Source organism: Diceros bicornis, chromosome 3 (assembly GCF_020826845.1).
Source record: "Diceros bicornis minor isolate mBicDic1 chromosome 3, mDicBic1.mat.cur, whole genome shotgun sequence".
Classification (NCBI taxonomy): domain Eukaryota; kingdom Metazoa; phylum Chordata; class Mammalia; order Perissodactyla; family Rhinocerotidae; genus Diceros; species Diceros bicornis.
Genome location: NC_080742.1, coordinates 10758807 through 10782988, shown reverse-complemented (window position 1 = coordinate 10782988; position 24182 = coordinate 10758807). Strand labels below are relative to the sequence as shown.

Genomic DNA, 24182 nt, shown 5'->3' with positions numbered 1-24182 from the left:
AAGTCCTGCCATGCGTTTTTTTTGTTTGTTTGATTTTTATTTATTTGTTTTTTCCCCCAAAGCCCCAGTAGATAGCTGTACGTCATAGCTGCACATCCTTCTAGTTGCTGTATGTGGGACGCGGCCTCAGCATAGCCAGAGAAGCGGTGTGTCAGTGTGTGCCCGGGATCCGAACCTGGGCCGCCAGCAGCAGAGCGTGCGCACTTAACCGCTAAGCCACGGGGCCGGCCCTGTAATTGGTTTTTGACCCTAATGCAGGACTTCACATATTTCTGCTAGGTTACGTCTTGTTGGTTCCAGTTTGTTGACATAGTTTTGAATTCTGAATCTGTCATCCAGCATATTAACTATCCACCCCCACTGGTGTCATATGCAAATCTGATAAGCATGCCTTCTCTGCCTTATTCCAGGTCCTGATAAAAATGTTGAAAAGAGGAGCTGGCCCTGTGGTATAGTGGTTAAAATTCTGCACACTCCTCTTTTGTGGGCCACGGTTCGTGGTTTTGGATCCCAGGCGCAGACCTACACCACTTATCAGCCATGCTGTGGCGGTGACCCACATACAAAATAGAGGAAGACTGGCACAGATGTTAGCTCAGGGCTTATCTTCCTCAAGCAAAGAAAGTGGAAGATTAGCAGAGGATGTTAGCTCACTGCAAATCTTCCTTAGCAAAAAAAAAAAAAAAAAAAGTGTTGAAAAGAATAACATTCAAACCCCTATGGTAAAATAAGGCAGTGAAGATGACAAGCAGAGAAGATTTTTGTGGAGAAAATACATGCTAGAGTGAAAATCAGAGGTACTGCATCTTAGCTCACCAGCTCAGTGAGCCCAGGAACGTTGTTATTGAGGTGTGAAGTCTTTCCAGCTTTCGTAGTTTATGACTATGGTTTTAGGGCTGAATTAGTTGAGTAAAAACTTACATTTCAAAATTAGAATTTAAGAAGTTGCCACATTATAGAAGTATTTTCGGCTGCCACTTAACAGGACCCTTCAGGTAGGGTTTCTGTAGATAGGGAAAGCAGTATGGCAGAGTGGTTTTAAGGGTATAGGCTTTAGAACCAGACAGACTTGAGTGCTAGCCCTGATTCTCCTACTTACTGGCTGCGTAGCCCAGGGCTAGTTACTTACCCTGTCTTCATTTTAGTTTCTTCATGTAAAATAGAACTAATGATATTTCACAAAATTGTGAAAATTAAAGGATGCATGTAAAGTACTAAGAATAGAGTCTTATACATAGTAAGTGCTCAATAAATAGTAATTATTGCTTTTAAATAAATCCAACTGAAGTATAATGAGGTACAAAATTAAGCTTTCCCCCTAATTTTATTGTGATGATATACACCTAAGATGAGTAAACGTAAGCACCCAACACTATCAAAACATATTTGTAAGAAAGCTAATGTAGACTTAAGGAGAATTCAGTTGTACCAACACTTTGTTTCCCCTTTGCTCCCACAGGCTATGCGCAGACTTGCTTCCTGAAAGTGGGCTCAGGAGATCACTACAAGCAAGGACTGAAAAGCAAAATTTACCCACCAATGGAATTCTATGCAAATATTTTCTGCATTGACAATTTCTTTGGACTTGAAACACTCATTCTTTTTCTATTAGATTTTTAAAAATCTTTAATTTTTTAAAATCTCTTAGCCATGGAAAGAGAAGCACTAAGACTGTTTTTAGGCTTTATTTTAAAATAAATAGCTGACCTCTAAGATGCGCAAAATGATGAGGAGAATTATCCAGCAATGTCCAGGATCTGCTGATGTTATGCTGCTGTTCCTCTACGACAGATTTGCTAACAATTCTCACGTGGGCACTGGTCCCTCTGTTCAGTCGGGGTAAGTGTCATCCAACAGCCTCTGTGAGCAGGTGAGTCAGGAATGCTTATCATAAAGAGAAATCCATTTCTGACTGGCCTTGATACCCAGGAGCCGCACTGATCACAGTGTAAGGCCACGCTGAGTTAATGCTGAAATATAATTGTTAATGCATTTATCAATAAAGCCTTCAAAAATCACTTTTGGTAAATACATCAAAAAAGCTTTTAAAATGCAAATTTAGTTAGTACTTAATAATAAATGGTATTATATGTAACCAGAATGCAGAATTAAAAAAATGGTTCACTTAAAAGCTTCAGAACTGGGTAGATATGTTTTAGAAACATTGATTCAGAGAAGTGAAGCAATAAGAAGATTATCGTGGCTTATAGAAATCATTTTTCAATGACATAATCATGGATCACAATTAAGATCAAATAAAATATATGACAGACTATCTCTAGCTTAAAAAGGCAGTTTTAATTTATCTTTGTTTATAGCAATGATCACTGTGTAGAGATATATTTAAGTACGGTCTATTTAAAATCTAACACAAATATTGTGTTATTTTGAACAAAAATTAATTTGATATGTTTATAAGATCATGGTGATTAAAAGGAGTTTATATTTTCCTCTAAAATTTTAGCAGTACGTAAAGTAAGTGATCCTTAACTGAATTCTGACCACCTTTCAAAAAAAATGGAAAAAGTGAACAGCCTGTTTATAAATCTGTGTTTAAAATGAGTTTTTAAAGACAAAAACCTTCTAAATGAACTCAATATCAAAAGAAAAAGATTAGTTTGGAATATACACATTGAAAATATATAGGTTTTAAAAAAATCCATATTTTAACCTAGAAAATATTATTTTATATCTTTTATTTTTACTTAATCTTTTCTGAGTGCCAACGATATTCTAGGTGTTATATATAATATATAGGCTTTGGTCCTGTGGACTATTCCCATATATTTCATGCTTGAGTGAATGAAATTATACTTCATTTCTAGAGAAAAATAATTGCTCAGGTCCCCAGTTGAGCCAATGTCTTGCTTGGTTGAGAATTATATTGTCCCTTTGGCATGGATGTGTGAAATTCCCAAATGTGTTTGGCTACCCAGGCAGCATGTCTTATCTGTTTTTCTTCTTAGATACAATCAGAAACAAGGTATTTCTGAAGAAATATTCTATTTCTGAAGGAATATCATCAGTGATCATATCAAATTGGTTAACTTAAAGCATCATCATCATCTCCCCTTCCCCCTATTCTGCATAGTCAAATTTGAGCAAGTTGTAATGGATTGTGATGTTACAACATTCCTTCATGCTCTTGGGTTGTACTGTCTTTACTGGACTTAGATTTCTCCCCATGTTGAGTACAGCTAACCGTATTATAATGTCATCCCATTTTTACAGTAATACCTGCCTCTAATGACAACAAATCATATCTCTAAAGAGTGAATATAATAGTCTTGCAGAAAATGGATGAATACCTCTGTTCAATAGAGGAAATATGCACACACTGCTCATTTTCTTTTATTAGTTGAAGGAAACACGAAAGTTGCATTTTACAATAAGGCTCGAGTTTGTAACATCTTGGTTCCATTTGTAACTATTTAAGGGCTCAGTCTATTTGAGTCGTTTCCCAAACACACTCTAGGAATAACTGTCTCTTACGTGCATGTTGTGAATAGTTAAGCACACTTTTAATTCTGTAGTGTCAAAGGAAATTTTACTTGAAATTAAAGTTGTCTTTTGTTATGTTTTTAACCTATAAGATTCCAGTGTTGTATATGAATTTCAATAACAAGTGAAAAAATCAAATCGTGTACATTTGGAAATATTTGCACATATTTTTTATTAAACATAAAGTTGCCCTTTAAACTACTCTCATGTGTCCTTTCTGAACACACTATTAAATATAATAAAAAATGCTACATTTTAGGTTTGCCATTACTCTTATCAGTCATCATTTTGACATATCCTTTCCGGCTCCATTCCATTTATTTGTGTGCAAAGAACTGATAATGCAATAAACTATGTTACTCACAAACTCACAATGTTACTCACTCAGTTAAACCTTGTAATTCTTACCCAAATATTTCCAGCTCATTTTGTACAATGATTTTCATTATTTTAAGCAGACTTTTCATGCTGGTACAACATACATATCAAAAGAATACAAAGCATAGTGTACTGCTTGCAGAATTTTCACAAAACAAGCACATCAGTGTAGCCAGCACCCAGATGAATAAGCGAAACATATCCAGTACCCCAGAAACCCTCTCATGCTCCCTCCCAGTAATTGCCCCAAGGGGTAATTACTGTCTTGACTTTTAACACTTGTTTTTTGAACTTCAGAAAAGATTATTTCTTTTTTTTTTCCCCTTCTCTTTAGTGTCTGTCTTGTTTCATTCAACATTACAATTGTGAGATTCATCCATGCTATTACATATAGCAATCATTTATTAATTTTTCACTGCTGTATAGTATTCCATTGTCTGAATTTACCATCACCTATTTATCCATCCTACTCTTTGTGGACACTTGTTGTTTCCAGTTTTTGGCTTTCATAAATAGTCGTGCTATGAATTCTTGTTCATTTTTTTGGTGAATATGTGCACACAATTCTGTGAAGTATATACCTGGGAGTGGAATTGCTGGGTCATATATGTATGGTCTGCTTCTGTAGGTACCTAGTATCTACAGCAGACTGTTTTCCAAAGCCATTGCACCAATTTATACTACTATCAGATGTGTTAGAGTTCCACTTGCTACACATTTTTGCCAACACATAGTTTGTGTGTCTTTTTCATTTGAGCCGTTCTTGTGGGTGTGTATAGCACACGTGGTTTTTTTTGGGGGGGGTGGGGAAGATCAGCCCTGAGCTAAAATCCATGCCAATCCTCCTCTTTTTTTGCTGAGGAAGACTGGCCCTGGGCTAACATCTGTGCCCATCTTCCTCCACTTTATATGGGATGCTACCACACCATGGCCTGACAAGCGGTGCCTCGGTGCGCACCCTGGATCCAAACCTGGGCCGCCAGCAGCAGAGCGCGTGCACTTAACTGCTATGCCACGGGCCGGCCCCCACACCGTGGTTTTAATTTGCATTTCGCTGATGACTCAAGTTGAGCACCTTCTCAGATATTTATTGTCATTTAAATATCCTCTTTTGTGAATCATCTGCCCAAGTCATTTGCCTATTTTTCTTTTCAGTCACCTGTCTTTTTCTAAGGGTCTTTAAGAGTTTATATAGTAAGGATACAAATCTTTTGTTGGAAATATGCATTGTAAATATCTTATTCTATTCTGTGGATTGCCTTTTCACTCTCTTAATTGTGTCTTTTGGTGAACAGAAGTTCTTAATTTTAATGTAGTCCAATTTACCATTTTTTTCCTCAGCTTTTTTTTTTTTTTTGGTATTTAGTTTAAGAAATCTCTGCCTCCCTAAGATAAAGAAGATATTTTCCTATGTTTTCTTCTAAAAACTTTGTTTTACCTCTCACATTTAGATATACAATATATCTGGAGTAAATTTTTGTGTAATGTGTGAGGCAAGGAGTGAAGAAGCATTTTCTTTTGTTCTCAAATGGATATTCCCATTGACCCGCACCTTGCAATATAAACACCATCCTTCCCTCTTCTTCAGTGCAATGTCACCTTTATCATAAATCAGCTGACTGTTTACGTTTGTGTCTGTTTCTGGACTCACTTCTCTGTTCCATTGGGTCTATTCTTCTGTCCTTGTACCAATACTTTACTGTCTTAATTTACTATAGGTTTTTAGTAGCTCTAGATATCTGGATGTGTAATTCTTCCAGTTTATTCTTTTCCTACTATATTTATGATTAGCCCTCTTGCACTTCCATATGCATTTCAGAATAGCCTATCAATTTCTAACCATTATTATTCTTAATATATTTTCTAGAATTAGCAAAAATTTTCATCAGAGGCCACTGACCCTCAAAAAATTAGACAATACTTTACATTAAATGAAATAATATATGTTGAAAATTAATCATGGTTATGTTTTATTAAATGATACCAAATGCAAAAGAAACTTGAGTTTTGTGTTTGTTTTATGTTAGAAATATAAATTTCAACTTATCTGCTGCATAAACTTACATGGTGGGCCTCCTGGGTTGAGGTCAAGTTGTGTCTATTTGGCATTGAGATGTGTCCAGGCACTGGCACTGATGGGCCAGGCTAAACAGAAGTCTGTTTAATGACTGAGGAGCCTCCTGGGAGAGAGAGAGTTCATTCTAAAGCAAGAAGGAGCAGGCTTAAAGAGCTGACCCAGTAACAAGGCTTAGTTGTTGGTGGACAGGGGCGATTGGGGGTGATACAGTGCGTGTCCCTCTGGCAGATGTTCCAGAGCCAGATTCATGAACTCATGTTTGGGTCCTAGGAAGAAAAGAAGCTGAAAAAATATAATCCAAAAGAGCAGCTTTACTGAGATCTCTATAAAAGGGTGGGGCACATGCAACGCTCTTGGTGACCACTAAAACAATATAACTCCAAAGGTAGAGGAAGGCCCTCTGCCCTGGTCTCAGGCCCATCTATAGCTCTGGAGACACCTCGGGTCTTAATGATGGTGCCCTACAAGAGTGCATGGAGGAGAACAGTCCTTGGTAGAATGGACTTGTTCATGAAATCATGTGAGGCACTCTTTGGAACTTCTAGAAATATTTGAGGGATCCTCTATCTGGGGCTTAGAGCTATGTGAACAGATGAGATGAGAGTCAATAAATTAGGGCTTTTCTCCATTTGCATCAGGCTGGGTTGCTGAAGAAAGTTTGGTTTCATTTAGAAAAGAAAACATTTATCATGCAAACAATAGAACAATGGAAAAAAGCCACATGAACTTTAAGCATATGAACTTCAGTTCCATAAAAAAGCCATATAATGACAAACAGCTAGAAAGAATGGGAGAGCGAAAAAAATAAAAATAATGAGGAGGGAAGGAAAGGAGGGTCAAAGGGGGGAAGGAGAAAGAGAAAAAGGTGAAAAACCACTGATGAAGAAAATGGCATTAAGGAAGGGAGAGAAGTGAGAAGAGAAATTAACTGAAGAAAGAGAAAAAAGGTAGGCTAAAATGAATGTGCAGAGAAGAAGAGAGAAATCAGGAAGAAGTAGAAAGGAATGACGAAGGAGAGAATTTGGTAGTGGGAAAAGAGAATTCAAATAGAGGATTGATTTCATATCATATCATTTAAGAACTCAGAGAATTTAGCAGCACTCTCCTTCCACACGCCACACTCTCTCCTGAATTCTTGGTCCCCCTACCTGGCTCTATTTTCTCCCCCTTCATAGTTATCACCTTCTAGTATGCTCTATAATTCACATATTACTGTTTATCTTCTCTCCCTGCTCCTCCCCTATGCTGGAACATAAGCTCTACCAGGGCACAGTTCTTTTTTTTTTTTATTCTACTCCTAGACATAGCCCAAGCACTCGAAGAGTGAAGTGTGCCAGGCACACTGTAGGTGCTTAATAAACATTGTTGGACGACTGAATTCCGCTACAGCGATGCTGAATAAGGCCAACGTGGCTTGAGAATGGCAGTCATCTGAGTATACAAGACATTCAGAGTGTCCTGGGCACTCAGGCCTATTCCTATCGTCTACCACAACCCACCTGTCTGCGTATTCTCCCTACGGTCTCCAGAAAAGGGGCTGGGCATTCACTTGGATGCTCATAGAGCTTCAGGGAGGTGAAAGCCCTCCTAGACTCTATATCCATTTTGAATCTGCTGACTGAGGTAGCCCACTCCATCCTTTTCTTCAAGAACGTCTTTGGGCCTGGACACACAGGAACTGTTTTTGCATAGGATCTTCTAGCTCCAAGGTCATCCCCGATGCACTGTTTTAGGTCAAGTACTCCAGTATTCTGAACCTCCACCCCCACTTAAAAAAACTTCTTATTTTGAAGTAATTATAGATTCACAGGAATTTTCAAAGAAATGTATGGTGAGGTTGCCATGCACCCTTCACCTGCCTCCCCCAATGTTAACATCTGGCATAACTACAGTACAATATAAAACCCAGGAAACTGGCATTGGTACAAACTATAGAGCTAATTCACATTTCCCCAGTTATACATACACTCCTTTGTGTGTGTGTGTGTGTGTGTGTGTGTAGCTCTAGGCAATTTCATCCCAAGTATAGCTTCATGTAAACCCCACCACAATCAAGATGCTTAACTGCACCATCAGCACAGTTAAGAGCCCTTTTAAAAAGCAGTTTTTTTCCCTTTCTTTTTCTTTCTTTTCTTTTTATTGTATCTATACAAGAAAACGGATGTTAGCTGAACCTATTCTGGTAATCATTTCACAATATATGTAAATTAAACCATCATGCTGTATGCCTTAAACATATACAGTGATGTATGTCAATTATTTCTCAATAAACCTGGAAAAAATATACTAAGTAAATAGCACTCCAAGTGCAGATACAGCTCTCCATATCACACCATGCCCAGACTTACAGCTGAACGAGGACACTCTGAGTCCCTGTTCAGAGCAGCATCTCTGATCCTCTGATATTACACTTCCTACAGCCAGGATAAGCTGACCACCTAATGCTCTATTTTAGAATTTGTTTGCACATTTTTCGATTTTTACTCATTACTATCCCAGTCATGGAGGAGCTCTAGGCCAGGAGGAGCCTCTAAAGGTCACCCTTGAAATGTAAAAGCATAGTACAAGTCCTTGACGAACCAGTGCTGCAAGCTGGTGGGGATTCTTCAGGACGGAGACCAGGAACGGCTCTTGTCTTGGTCAGTTCAGGCTGCTATAACAAATTACCATAGACTGGGTGGCTTAAACAATAAACATCGATTTCTCCCAGTTCTGGAGGCTGGAAGACTGAGATCAGGGTGCCAGTGTGGTCGCGTTCTTGGTGAGGGCCCTATTCCTGGCTTACAGAGGGTTGTCTTCTTGCTGGGTCCTCACATACCTAGCTCTCTGGCCTCTTCTTGTAAGGGCACTAATTTCATTGTGAGGGCTCCACTCTCCTGACCTAATTACCTCCAAAAGGCCTCATCTCCAAATATCATCACTTTGGGATTATGGTCTCAACATATGCATTTGGAGGGGACACATTCAGTTCATTGCAGCTCTCTTCAAGGCACCTGTGTACTAGGTGGCATTGCCACAAACTTGAGGATGGATTCTGACCTCTGTGTTGATCGAAGTAGTCAACCCTACCCCTTTCAGGTGAATTCACTCCCTAGCTCCTCAACTGGTGGTGAATCTAGCACATCAGGATCCTTTAACCTATTCCCCCAAGCCTATGCCATATATAAAAAGGAGGCCTGGGCATCCTCGATAGGCACAGAAGTGTTCAGGTGAATAGGAGAGGTCTGGCCCATTAGAACACACTTGTGTGCCCAGGACTATTCCCCAGTAAGCTTCTAACTCAGGGAGTGAGAGAAGGAAGTGGTGAGAAATGAGGCTGGGAGGTGGACTGGGGCCAGAGTATGAGGGGCCTTGTGTACCACATTAAGGAACTTGGATTTGATCCTCTACTCTGGTTAAGGGATAAAGGCAAAATGGCTGGATTACATTACCTAGCTAATCCAATCAGCTGACCTGAATACCTAGAAATAATTTCAGACAGTGAAATTAAAGTAGAGATGAATGAAGCTTTTGTTGTTTAGTTTCCAAGGAGAGAGTAACAGATGAAAGCAGACATACTAGCTTTTGTTATATAGAAACAAAAAGCTTGTTCCATGGATGTGATTTTTATTTCCCTAGTTTATCCTTTTAAGACAATTTTAGTATTCTTTTATCTATAATGATATAAGGCATTACTCTGATGATTAGGGAAATACGTGCTATATTAAAACATTTAAGGCAGAAGTAGATACTGACTTGAGATTGTGGAGTTAATATTTCCTTATAAACATGTTGCTGTTTCTAGGTGGGAGTCACTATCTTTTTTGGTTTTACTTGCTTGTCAAAGGAAAAAAAAGAACGTTTGGTCCCTAAAACAAAGGAAGAAGTGATGCTTAGTATTTCTGTTTAAACCAGTTATTAAATGTCTGACAAAATACAAGCTTTCACAAACGAGCACTCTGTGCTTGCTGCGACTTCCTCCCAAAGAATTCCAGACCCTAAACCTTTGGGAATGATGTCGTTCTTCTCTTTCCTCAGCTCATCTGGTCAGGTTGGCCTGACCAGAGACACAGTGTGAGGAAGCTCTGGATAAAAATCTATACAAGAGGAGAAAGAATATGGAAGCCAAATTTGCCTGCTTCTAAAGTTGAGGCTAGTTCCCCTTTTTAGTTTCATCTGCCTTTTTTTCCCCCAGGGCACTAGTTTTTCCATTAGTTCCTTATTCATTCATTCATTCATCAAGTGTTTACTGTGCACCTATTTTGTGATGGGCACAGAACTAGAGGCTGGGTACACAGTGAGTGGTAAACAAAATAGACACAGTCTCCATTCTCACGGAACTTACAGTCTAATGTGAGAGACGGTCAGTAAACAAGTAAACATCCCAATCAATACATGATGACTACTTGTGGTAGAGGCTTGAAGGCAACAAACTGAGGGCCTTCTGTCACACAGAATAACAGGGGTGGGAAGGCTGTAGGCTCTCTAAAGAGGGAATATTTAAGGAAGGATTTAGCATGCATAGATCTGGGGGGACATTGTCCAAGCAGAGGGAACAGCATAGGGGAAAGCCCTAAGGAAGGAAAGATCTCCACTGAGAAGCGGGGTGTCTGGAACTGAAACATGATCAGCAGAAGTGAGGAGGTTGCCAATGCAGGGTCCTAAACATTCAAGAGTTTGTAACTGGAAGGCACTGATGGGCTTTAAACTGGGAAAAATACAGCCAGTTTTGTGTTTTTGAAAGGTGACTCTGAGAGATACATAGACTTATTTGTTTCTATGTGCAGAGAGCATCTCTCAAGGGAGACACAGGGACCTGGATATTGAGGTTGCCTCCAGAAAGAGGAACTGGGTGGCTGGGGAACAGGGCCGGGGGCAGAAGTTTTACTGGAGATCTTGTATTAACTTCTGATTCTGAGGTATATATATTCTAAGACTGGAAGCAGGAACAGGAAGAAGGCTATTGCAGACGTCCAAGACAAATTTGAGACATACTTAGGAAAACCTAGTGATCAGACTGTGGGAGTGAGGAAGAGGGAGAAATTAAGATGATCCCTGTTCTTGGATTCAGGATTGAGCAACTAAGTGGACGGTGATGATAAGTGAAATTGGGTAGAGTTGAAGAGGGTCAGTTTGGGGGTATTGGCAGCTCCAGAGTCTCTATTTAGGAGAGGCTTAGGGGTGGCCAGAACTGGGGGCTGGAAGAGATTTGTCTTGAATATGCATTTGCACAGCACTCATCCGTCAGGATAGGTTTGATTATACTGCAGTAATCTAAAATACACACACGTGTTCACACCTCAGAGCTAACCATGTTCACACAGCTCAGAACTAAAAAAAGCAAAAAACCTTTGACTTACATGACGAAGGTTTTTTCTTTTTTGTGTTTCTTCTTGCTCAAAGTTTGCTACAGGTCCAAATGACTCTCTGGGCAATTTTCCTCCACGGGATGACTCAGCATTCCAGGCTGCTTTGATCTTAGGCATCTACAGCTCAACAAATGATAACCTTGGAACAAAGAAAGGGAAAAAAAGACAGCAAGGAGAACTGTGCACCTGCTCTTAAATATTTCTGCTCAGAAGCAATACGTGTAATTTTCACTCACATTTCAATGGCCAAACTAAGTGCCACAGCCAAGTCTAAATTCAAGGGGGTGGATAGATACCATCCTCTCAAACATCTAGGAAAGGAAGGAGAGCTAAAAATACTGGTGAGCTTTAGTAACATCTGCTATGATACTTTAGGTAAAAATGAAAAAACTTCAAAAGTCTGTATCAAAGAACTGGGTGGAGGTTATGAAGAGAGGTAGAACTGATGCCGGCCCTGGTATCAGTTCCCCTACGGTAAACCCAGCATATGTGGGGTTAAAACCAAAAGCACTCATCCCCTTTCCCAGCTTCTCTAAGTTACATTCATATGTAAATATTGGTTTTTTAAACCTTTTATCCCTGAACTTCACAAGGCAAATAGAAGTTACAAATTATTAGAGCCTAGGTGGCCTCATGCTAACCTTTTGGTTAGTTACAGGTCCTTTGAAGTTTGTTTGTTTTTTTCATGAGGAAGATTGGCCCTGAGCTAATATCTGTTGCAAATCTTCTTCTTCTTCTTCTTTTTTTTTTTGGTGAGGAAGATTAGCCCTGAGGTAACCTCTGTTGCCAATCCTCCTCTTTTTGCTGAGGAAGATTGGCCCTGGGCTAACATCCGTGCCCATCTTCCTCTACTTTATATGTGGGACACCTGCCACAGCATGGCATGATAAGTGGTGCGTAGGTCTATGCCCGGGATCTGAACCTGCAAACCCCGGCTGCCAAAGTGGAGTGCACGAATTTAACCACTACACCACTGGACCGGCCCCTGAAGTTTTATTACAGGGAAACTGAGATCCAGAGATATCAAGAAGCTGAAGCTTCCCAGACCCCAACTCCTTGGCTTCCTGGCACCAGAATCCACCCTCCACCATGGAGGCAGACAACCAGCGACATCCACCTGCGGATTCCCTTATCTCACCATCCTCCTCCCTGCAAGCAGCCTCACAAGGCCAAACGCAGGCTGGTGGGAAAGTGCCAACCAGCAAGGCCACAGGCTCTACCTTCCTACAAGCAGCCGCATTCCTCACAACCTTTAAAACCCCTTGCCTCCCATCTTTCGGGGAGATGGGACGAATCTGAGGGCTCACTCTTGTCTCCCAGCTGACGTCACCCCAAATAAAAACCCTTTCCTTGCCATAAGCCTGGCGTTCCAGTTTTTATTTGGCCCCTCTTGTGTGGCGGGTAAAGAACCTGTGTTTGTGTCCAGTAACAGAACTTCGGCCATCGATGAGCAACACCCTCTTCCAGTTTAGTCTTGTGTTTTGCACGCACCTGCGTGTGTGTGTGGGACTCAAGAATCCCGATCTTGGACACATTAAATTCAAGATGCCTCTATCCAAATGGAGGTGTCAAATAAGCAGCTAAGCCGGAACACCAGGGGACAGGTGTGGGCTGGAGACACAATTTGGGAGATTAAAAAATATATATCTACCGTTGGATAGCAGAGTGTAAAGTCCAAGAGAGTGTCTAGGCTGGTGTGGCTAGGGATAAGATTGTCTAGGGAAGATGGAGAGGGGATAATTAGAAGACAGTCGTGGACAGAATGCTGCTGACAACCAAAATTAAAGAGGGGTCTGAAAAAAGATGGAGAAGGAACAATCAGAGAGGAAGGGGGAGAATCAAGAGTGACATTGTTAAAACCAAGGGAAAAGAGCTTTAAAAGGTGTGTGTGTTTCTGCTCTTATCAAAGGAAATCCCTCCCACCCCTGCTGCATCTCAGTTCCTCTCTCTCTACTGAATCATATCTATCAGCATTTAAACATGCTCTAGTGGCCATCTCATAAAACAAAGCCCACCTCTTCCATCCTCCTCTCTAACCACTATCGGATCACCAGGCTCTAGGCACACGGGGCTCCCTTCAGCTCCTCCAGCATTCCAAGTTCCTCAGTGCCTTTGCACTTACTCTTCCCTATGCCTGGCAGGCTTTTCCCCAAGCTCTTCTAAAGATGAACTCTTTTTCATCTTTTCAGCCTCAGCTTAAATGTCATCTTCCCAGAGAGGCCTTCCTTGGCCATACAATGTGAAGCAGCTCTCCATCCCTATCCCACTGCCATAGGAGCTTGTGTGAGTCCATTCAGGCTGCTATAACAAAAATACCATACACTCGGTGGCTTACAAACAACAAACACTTATTTCTCACAGTTCTGGAGGCTGGGAGGTTAAACATTATGGCTCTGGCAGATTTGGTGTCTGGTGAGAGCCCAATTCCTGGCTCACAGAAGGTGCCTTTTCATTGTGTCTTCACATGGTGGAAGGGACAAGGGAGCTCTGTGGGGCCTTTTTTATAAGGGCGCTGATCCTATTCACAAGGGCTCCGCCCTCAGACCTAATTACCCCCCAAAGGGTTAGGATTTCAACATATGAATTTTGGGGGACACAAACATTCAGACCACAGCAGTGCTTTATATCACGTTGCCCTGCTCTGTTTCCTTCTCAGCATTTACAATTCTCTGAAATTACTGTTTAATTGTTTGCATGTATACTGTGAGTTCCCGTCCCCTAGAAAGCAAGCTACAAGAGGATATAAAGAGAGCCTAGTTGGGGGAGGGGGTGGGGGTTGAGGAGTATAAGGAGAGGTCATTTTCTCCCAAAGTACCACATTTTCAGCAATTTTAAGATAGTATGTTGATAGAAGAGTTGTTAATAATATGGTGCAACTAACACTTGAGCAAGCAGTCTGAAATTCAGATTTCGACACAAGCCGAGAAGTTAGTCACACGCTGGCACCTTTGTAAGTGCTTGCTGTCCCACCAACCAAAGTTGTGGGGCTAGCCACCCTCCTTGCCCCGGCCCCAGGCCAGATAACTCCGATGTTATAACCTGGCTACACCCTTGAGGCAGGACCTCACCTATACATCACAGTGCCTAGAACAGCGTCAGGCACATAGCAGGTGCTCGGTAATTACTGAATAAATGCTAACAGCTGCAAATGCTGCAGATGACAGATTGGAGCTGAAGACCACCCACTGATTTTGACATGAAGTTCACTGGTAACCTCGGAGGGCATTTGTATTTGGGTATTGGCAAAATGGCCAGATTGCAGGGAGGGCATAGAAAGGGAAGAGAGGAAATGGAGCCAGGGAGACTGCTCTTCCTAGAAGCTTGGTTGCAAAGGGAAGAAAAAACAGGACAGTAATTACAAGATGCAAAATGGAGAGAGTTTTGTTTTGTTTTAAAAGGTAGAAATGTTATATTTAAAAATATATCAATATTCAAACATACATACACACACCACCCAAAAGGTAGAGACTTCGTTTTATTTTTTTTATCTATTTATTCTTTTTGCTGAGGAAGAGTTGCCATGAGCTAACACCTGTGGCCAATCTTCATCTATTTTTTTTGAGTCGCCACCACAGCATGGCCACAGACAGACGAGTGCTGTAGGTCTGTGTCTGGGAACTGAACCCGGGCCACCGAAGCGGAACATGCTGAACTTAACCACTAGGCCACCAGGGCTGGCCCAAGACTTTGTTTTTTTATATGTCTAGAGAATAGAGCCAGTAATGAAAGAACTGAAGAGGTATGAAAGGGAATTGATAATTGATGGTGTGTGGACAAGAAGAGATTTAGCGGATATAGGACAAAGAATTCCCTTTCCTCTGGGAAAGAAAGGGTGTGAGGACGGGTTGGAGGTGCGGGTCTGGAAGCTGAAGGAGTGGGCCTGAGACCAGCCTCTATTTTCTTTCTAAACAGAAAGCTCAGAAACTTGACTTCCCAAACTGCTCTTCTCAGTTTCTCCTCTTAACCAATTTAATTCTGTTGCTCATTTGTTTACATCTTCTCTTCACTTTTGCCCTGTTACGCTTTGTCTGTCAACCCCTCCCCATTCTGGATCCACCTGCAGCCCCTAGATCTTCAGCTGGTTTAGTGCCATACCATGGCCCATCTTCTGGGATCGCCCTGCTCTTTGATACTCAAACGACAAAACCTTCTATCCTATGAAATTGTAGGGTTTCCAGGCTTTTATCTGATTTCTCTAAGTATCAAAGAGCATTGCCACCAAGTGCTTTCACATTTCACAAACTTGATCACCTGACTTCTGGAACTCGGTTCCAATTGGTGTAATAATTCAGCCCAAAGATGGACACAAACCTCCCCCTTAATTCCCTAAAATATAACTAAGATATTTTAAACAAGATTTTATTTGAAGGCTTAGGAATAATAGACAGAAATGACAAGAAAAAAAAGTAAAAAAATGTTGTAACTCAAATGTCAGCCCATTCTATTCCTGCTCAGCCTTGAGATCATTTTCTCAGCTGTCAGAAAAGTATATCTAATTGCAAAAGCACTGTTGATGCTTATCAATAGATAAACTTGCTAAAAACCCTATTTTAACTCTTCTGCACTTCCAAGTTTCTGTCCCTATGTCAGCTGTCTGTCCCTTGTCCTTCCCCGAAAAAGTTCCCTCCCACAGCATACAAAAATCTCTGGCCTCCAGCAGGGTCCTTCTCCAAATCACCCTGCTCAGCAAAACAAAAGCTGGAGGACCAGAGTTTTGCAAAACAAAAGCCCAGTTGTTAGCCAAATCTGACCTAGCATCACACCACCACACCAGACACAGAATAGGTTTCTCAAAGTTTCTCTGCCTATCCCCTGCATCAGAACCTCGCGTGGTCTGGGAGTCAAACCAGAACATGTTTGACTTGTAATTGTTTTAGACATGCTTTAGCTAATAATTATGGATCAAATGCTTGGTTTGGGGGCCACAATATATTTATATCTATATAGGTACATTGCTTTATTACCACTGCAGTTTTATTTCTCTCTTCATATGACTTCCAAACTTTAGATGAAATACAGTGTGTGTGTGTGTACATTTGGGAGATTTGGGATATATATTTAGGAGATTTTATTTACCTGTAGCTGGTGCCACCTAGTGGACATCACCTCCTAAACAGCTTTGAGTCTAGGATTTTTATCTACCTGCAAAGGTGGTGAGAAAGATGAAGATGGCTAACAATGGTTAGGTGCTTATTATTTGTTAGGCATTGTGTTAGATGTGATGCTAATCCACTTAAATTCATTGGCTAATTTAATCTCCAAAACAACACTAAGAGGTGAAAATAAACCTCCCCATTTTGTAGAATGAGACAAGGAAAGCTTAAGTGAGTTGCCTAAGGCCACTCAGGAAGTAAAGGCCAGAGCTAAAATTCCAGATTCCAAGCCCTTAACTAGTATGCCAAAACACTGAGTCACTTCTATTAATGAAAGAATTCAGTACAATGTGTTTATATATTGGGAGGTGAGTGGATGTTGATGGTGTGGTTTAGCACCTGGGAGATGGTTGAAGATGTCTTAAGTACTAACAGGTTCCAAAGAAGCAGCTCGGTTGTCCCCTGTGGCATTAAGGGTTCTGCACTGGACAGTGGGCAGACAAGATTCATTCTGAATTCCTCTGGCGCCCTAGGCAAGGATACAGGTAGACCAGGCCATCATTTTTATTGTCTTTCGTTGCAAGAGATAAGCAAATATTCACAATAAATGGGATAGCTAAAGGGGTGAAGGCTGACACTCTCCCTGCCCCCACATCAAGCTAGAAAGCTCTATCCTAACAATCTGGAGTCTTTATTCTTTTCTTTTTTTTTTTTTTTGTGAGGAAGATCAGCCCTGAGCTAACATCCGTGCCTATCTTCCTCTACTTTATATGGGACGCCGCCACAGCATGGCCTGACAAGCTGTACATCGGTGCGTTTCCAGGATCCGAACCTGGGCCGCCAGCAGCGGAGCGAGCGCACTTAACCGCTACGCCACGGGGCCGGCCTCTGGAGTCTATTCTTGACACAGGAAGCGTATATCACTCTCTAGCCTTTCAGTGAGAAGTTCAATGCACTCAAGTGCCCATCTTTTCTCTGTCAAGTAGACCTTACAGCTATCTTCATGGTGCTGTCAAGGATTTTCTGTGTAACTCAGGAAAATTAGGTCATTCCCAGATGTATTAGTCAGCTCGGACTGCCATAATAAAATACCATAGACTGGGTGGTTTAAATAATAACTATTTCCTCACAGCTCTGGAAGCTACAAGTTTGAGACCTGGGTGCCAGGGTGGCCAGGTTCTGGAGAGAGCTCTCTTGGCTCACGAGGCCTTTCCTGGGTGCATGTGCAGGAAGAGAGACAGCAAGCTCTCTGGTGTCTCTTCTCATAAGGGTACTAATCCCATCCTGAGGGCCCTTCCCTCATGACCTTTTCTAATCCTAATCACCTTCCAAAGGCCCCATCTCTAAAGACCATCACGGTGGAGGTTAGGACTTCAATATAAGAATTTTGGGAGGACACAAATATGCAGTCCATGACATGCTGCCACTGGCCCACTGAAATTCATGTCCTTATCACTTTCATTCCATCCTAACAATTCCAAAAGTCTTAATTCATTCCAGCATCAACTCTGAAGTCTAAAGTCCAAAGTCTCATCTAAATATCATCTAAATCAGATATGGGTCAGACTCCAGATAGGATTCATCCCCAGGCAAAATTCCTCTCCAGCTGTGAACCTGTGACACCAAGTAAGTTATGTGCTTTCAAAATACAATTGTGGGACAGGCATAGGATAGCACTCACATTCCAAAAGCAAGAAACAGGAAAGAAGGAAGGGGTGACGGGTCCCAGGCAAGTCCAAAATCTAGCTAGGCAAACTCCATTAGATCTTAAGGCTGGAGAGTAATTCCCTTTGGTTCGATGCTCTGCCCTCCAAGCTCAGAGGTGGCGGTGTCACCGCCACAGCTCAGTGGGGCAGCCCTGTCCATGTGGCTCTCTGTGAGGGCCCTGTCCCTGCAGCTGTGCTGAGCAGCGGTCCCACCCTTTGAAACTAAGGTAGAGGCAGCCTCACCCCCACCCCGTGCCCTCCCCCCCACTCCCACCCAGTCTTGCCTGTGTACTCAGGGCCTGTGGTCGGAGTGGCAGCCTTGATGATCCCTGGATTACCTGTGGGGTCCTTCTTCCCTTTTCTTGAAGGATAGTCCACCCACTCACAGCCAAATAGCTCTATGGCCCCATCCTATAAAATCCAAGGAGTCCAGGAGCCAGCCCCGTGGCTTAGTGGTTAAGTGCGCGCGCTCCGCTGCTGGCGGCCCGGGTTGGATCCCGGGTGTGCACTGACGCACCGCTTCCCCTGCCATGCTGAGGCCGCATCCCACATACAGCAACTAGAAGGATGTGCAGCTATGACCATACAACTATCTGCTGCGGCTTTGGAGGAAAAAAATAAATAAATAAAATTAAAAAAAAAAATCCAAGGAGTCCAAAAGCCTTCCTTCATTCCATCCTACCTTCTCTAGTGTCTCCTGATATAATCCCATCTCTGTGCCTGGCTTCTGTTGAGATGGCCGATTAAGTCCACACACTCATGATCTCTTTATCAAATGGTTGTTCAGCCATACCTTTAGTGTTCTCTTCAGAACAAGCTTTCTCATTCTTTGCAATATGGAAAGGCTTCAACTTTTCCAGATCTTCAAGTTCTGGTTCCTTTTTGCTTAACAATTCATTCTTCAATTCATCTCTCTCCTTCACATTTTACTAAAAGCAGTCAGGAGGCACCAAGTTGCTCCTTCAACAGTTTGCTTAGAAATCTCCTCAGCTAAATATCCAATTTCACCACTTGCAAGTTCTACCTTCCACAAAACACTAAAACACAATCCAGCCGAGCTCTTTGCAACTTTATGATAAGGACTGCCTTTCTTCCAGTTAACACATTCCTCCAATATAACACGTTCCTTATTTCTGTCTGCAACCTTACCAGAACTGCTCTTAATGTCCATATGTCTAGCACACACCTCTAAACTCTTCCACTCTCTACCCATTACCCAGTTCCAAAGCTGCTTCCACATATTTAGTTATTTGTTACAGCAGCACCTTACTTCTCAGTATCAAAATCTGTATTAGTCATCTTGGGCTGCCACAGCAAAACACCATAGACTGGGTGGCTTAAACAACAGAAATTTATTTCCTCACAATTCTGGAACCTGGAAGTCCAAGATCTGGGTGCCAGGGTGGTCGGGTTCTGGTGCGAGCTCTCTTCCTGGCTGCCTTCTTGCTGTATACTCACGTGGCCTTTCCTTGGTGTATGTGTGTGAAGAGAGAGAACCAGTTCTCTGGTGTCTCTTCTGATACTAAACCCATCAGGAGGGCCCCACATTCATGACCTCATCCAATCCTAATTACCTTCCAAAGGCCCCATCTCCAAATACCATCACATTGGGGGTTACAGCTTCAACACATGAATTTTGGGGGGACACATTCAGTCTATAACAACACTTAATTTTTTTTGTTTATACTTATTACTGCAAATGAGTCTGTCTAGAGTTTTTTTTTCCAAATCTTTATTATATAGTATTTTTTTTTTAATTTTATTTATTTATTTTTCCCCCAAAGCCCTGGTAGATAGTTGTATGTCATAGTTGCACATCCTTCTAGTTGCTGTATGTGGGACACGGCCTCAGCATGGCCGGAGAAGCAGTGCGTCGGTGCGCGCCCGGGATCCGAACCCGGGCCGCCAGCAGCGGAGCGTGCGCACTTAACCGCTAAGCCACGGGGCCGGCCCAATTATATAGTATCTTAAAGAGCAGAAAAGTTGAAAGAAGGGGACAACAGTATACCACCACCTAGATTCACTAATTGCCATATTTGTCTTACATATAGTCTATATGCCTATCTAGCTATAAATTTTTTGTTCAAAGTATCTTGCTGACATGATATTCTACTCCTATTCAGCATGCATCTCCTAACTAAAATACCATTATTACACATAAGAAAATAATTCCCTTACATCATCTTCTAGCCAATCCATATTAAAATTTCCCCAATATCTTTTATAGCTGTTTCACCCTGAATTTGGATCCAATGAAGCTTCAAGCATTGCATTTAGTTGTTATAATTCTTTAGTCTTATTAATCTAGAAAAGTCCTCTTACCATTTTTTCCCCATGACATTGACTTTTTAAAGAGACTAAGATGTGATAACGGCATTGTGACTTTATTTTCTCAAAAAGATTTATACAGAAATATTTACCAAGGAAATGGGGGAAAGGCTGTTACAGAAATACAAATGCATAATTAATTGGCTTCAGATTTAATTTAAACTTACCTGAATGGAATCAGAAAGCTTATCAACGGCTGAAGTTAAAGTGTTGTAACATGGTGATAATACTGAAAAATACTGTATGTTCATAATTCTAGAATTCTGCCTAAATTTACCATAGCTTTAAACTTATGTTCATTAATGGTACAGCTCATCAAAACACGTGGATGAAAAAATTTAAAAATCCAAAAAAATTCTCAAACAATGCAGAAAAATACAAAGATAAATTTGCAAGAATCACTTGAAATCAGTCTATTTACAAATAACTATTATTAACACCAGGTGAACAGCATGTCCAGCTATCTCTCTATACATCTATACAGGCAGACAGGCAGCAACACTTCTATAAAAATAACACTCTATATTCAATGCAAGCCCTGTGTGCCCATTGCTTGGCCTGTCTCGGCTCTGTCAGTACTGTGGAGGGTTGATCCCTGCAGGCTGCATTTCCCTGGCTCCTGCGATGGCTGACATCTGACTGGAGTCAATTAGTGGGAAACTGATGGGAGACTGGAGGGTACGAGAAAGAGAGAAGCCAGGCGTATATTCTTCACAGCAGTTGTTTTCTGGTCCCCTGTTTCAGGTAACACTGCTTTCTCCCTTTGTCCCTTCAGCCTAAGGGCTCAGTGGCTTCTGGCTCTTACACTAATCACTGGGTTACCTCATTGTCATATTTGGCTTCTTAGCTCTTCCATTACCTGCATAACCAATTCTCTGCATTAAATTCCCTCACTGAAAATACGTCAAGCAGTTTCTGGTTAGACCCTGATTATACCTGATGCTATTTTTAATGAAAATATTATAATTTTCATTAATTTTACTTGAATTTGATACAACAAAAGAACATGAAGAAGAAAATTTTTTTAACACGAGGGGTATTACTTTCTAAAAGCTTTTTCTAGGTTAAGAAATTATTAAAACCTTCCAGAAGCTGGAGTTGTTATTCTTAACATTTTTAACTATTGTTCAATTTTACACAGTAAAGGTAGATGATTCACGAAAAATTAGTACTCATGCTTTCTGTCCTCTCTATTCACAATTTTTAAGTTACATATTTATTTTGTTTAGGTTTATAACATTCACATTGTATTCTGTAACCATAATTTCCATAGTTTCTTAGTATTAGTAAAGTTATATATTTAAACCAGCTATAGTTCACTACCCAGCCCTGGTGGTTTAGTGGTTAAGATCCGGCGTTCTCACTGCTGAGGCCTGAGTTTGTTTCCCAGTCAGGGAACAACACCCGTCTGTTGGTTATCACACTGTGGCAGCTGTGTGTTGCTGTGATGCTGAAAGCTGTGCCACCAGTATTTCAAATACCAGCAGGGTCACCCATGGTGGACAGGTTTCAGCGGAGCTTCCAGACTAAGACAGACTAGGAAGAAGGACCTGAGTACACACTTCCGAAAAAAATTGGCCATGAAAACTCTATGAATAGCAGTGGAGCACTGTCTGATACAGCATCAGAAGGTGAGAAGATGGCACAAAAACACTGGGCAGGGTTCCACTTTGCTCTACACAGGGCCGCTAGCAGTCAGAATCAACTCAATGGCACTAACATCTACTAACTACAACAACATTTCACTAGAATGTAAGTTTCACACAGGCAAGGTGCGTTATTTGCTTTGCTCACTGATATATTCAAAGTGACTAGAACAGTAGCACTAACAAACGCTTGAATATTCACCACAGTTTTTCACTTTCTTAGTTTTAAATTTTAATTTCTCTCCTAAATACCTGGATTTCAAACACTCACTCACACATAAGAGTTTTTTTCTCACTCTAGTAAAGCTCGGCCATGCTGTGCTGCTCGAGTTCCTTCATGTTTGAACACATGTGCCACTGCCTTCTGACATTAGATAGTCTTTGCTGATTTTATCGGATGAACTCTAAATATTGGTGTAACACGTTGTCACTAATTCTTTACAATCCTAGTGGTCAGTGCCCTCCTATAATTATTTTTTACTGTAAGCTTTTATCTAGTTGTTCACCACCTTCATTTGTGTGCAAAAGTTTTAAATGTTTATTTTGATAGGGCCATATTATCTTTGATGACATTCTTCAGTAAGTCAATAAACATTGTGGAGCACCTTCTGCTCAATACTGTGTATTATACAAATATGGATGACCCATGGACCCTAGCCTCAAGGAGCCTGTCTTGTAGGGTGGATAAAAAAAGCAAGGTGCTACAATATGAAGTAGAGTGATGTCTTAAAAGAAACACAGTGCCTGCATGTTCTGAAGGGGCAGTAATTACCAAGAGGAATGAAGGAAATGAACATTTATTGAAAGCCTGTTATTCGGCAAGCAATAAAAGCCTTCACAGATGTTATCTCCTTTGATCTTCAGGACAACTCTGCAAGGAAAGTTATCATTATCCCCATTTTACTGATACAGAACTTGAGCTTAAGTAATTGCCCACTATCACACAGAGAGAGTGGAGATTTGAACCCAGTTCTGCCTGATTCCAAAGCTCAGGCTCTTTCTCTACTACATATATCATTACCTGTTGCAAGAATGAGTCACAGAAGGCTTGGTGGAGAAAGCAGCATATGAGCAGGTGCCTTATGGGTAGGTAGGTTTTAAGGTGGGAGTAAGAACTGCAAATCCATGCCTAGGATTTTCCTTAACTGAGGGACAGATGGGTGTTAAATCTACTGCCAAGAAATTGTTTTGTTCATTTTGAGACCCAGTTCTGAGGAAGGAGTTATTACCAATTACAGGAAAGAAACTTCAAGTAGACTTATTCTTGAGTTTCCTGGCATTCTTTGGTCTTGGATATCTATCTTCTTCCTTATCATCTCTTTGCACAGCCACACAAGGATTAAGTCCTCCCAGTGCTAAGATTTATCCTTTTGCTCAGACATTTCTAGAATAGTATAAGCTTTTCAAAACACCATGGGAGATATAAAATAGAGATTTTCAAACTTAAATTCCAAGCCATTAGTGTACTTTGACATTTTAGTGAATCATAACCAGCATTGTTTTTAAAGGGACAGACTAGAAATAGCAGAGAGCACTGCATACAGTAAGGCTAAGTATAGTTTCATGATACTTATATGTATGTATATGCATTTGTGTTAATGTACTTGGCTATGATGTAAAATATATTTCTGATAGTGAGAGACATTTATTTAAACAGTAACAGGGCCTATTTACAAACCAAGTATACCAGGGAAACCTGAAAATCCCTTCCAACTGGCATGGAGTGGCAGCTGGGGATAGGGTCAGGAAGCCCTTGGACTAAAGCTTTCTCAAGTCTAGGAAACAGTATCACAGACTGCTTGCTTACAGCAGTTTACTACCCTAAGCATTCTTTCAGGTGTGAGCTGAATAGAAACGTAAGGAGAAGAAACAAGGCAATTTTCTCTAGCAGAGGAGCTGCAGGGAGGGGCAAGAGGTATCCACCTCAAAGGATACACACTGCAAAATGTCATTCTCAGAAGAGAAGGAAGGCTGCAGGCCCTCTCTAGATCAAAGGACTCCTATCCAAATGAGTACGTATATTGCCAGGCCTCAAAGGATGAGTAGGGAAATGTCTTCAACCTGCAGTGTTCAGTCCTTGTAGTCTTTACTTCCTCCTTATTCCG

At 41.1% G+C, this 24182-nt stretch overlaps 1 protein-coding gene and 1 long non-coding RNA gene across 6 annotated transcripts in view; one reads left to right on the top strand and one right to left on the bottom strand.

Annotated features, from left to right (window-relative positions):
- SLC26A4 (solute carrier family 26 member 4) overlaps positions 1-1713 on the top strand; it is a 45113-nt gene extending 43400 nt beyond the window's left edge. Inside the window, exon 20 of the mRNA XM_058523249.1 lies at positions 1460-1713. Coding sequence (XP_058379232.1) covers positions 1460-1483 — 24 coding nt within the window. The 3' untranslated portion in view covers positions 1484-1713. The remainder of the gene's footprint in view (positions 1-1459) is intronic.
- Positions 1-24182, bottom strand: part of LOC131392938 (uncharacterized) — a 49195-nt gene that overhangs the window by 21160 nt on the left and 3853 nt on the right. For 3 of the 5 annotated variants that reach the window (XR_009215811.1, XR_009215812.1, XR_009215813.1), the window contains exons 2-4: positions 11296-11443; positions 5944-6222; positions 1708-1970 (exon numbers count right to left, since the gene is read on the bottom strand). This is a non-coding gene — a long non-coding RNA (uncharacterized LOC131392938). The remainder of the gene's footprint in view (positions 1-1707; positions 1971-5943; positions 6223-11295; positions 11444-24182) is intronic. The other 2 variants (XR_009215814.1, XR_009215815.1) reach the window with 2 other exon arrangements.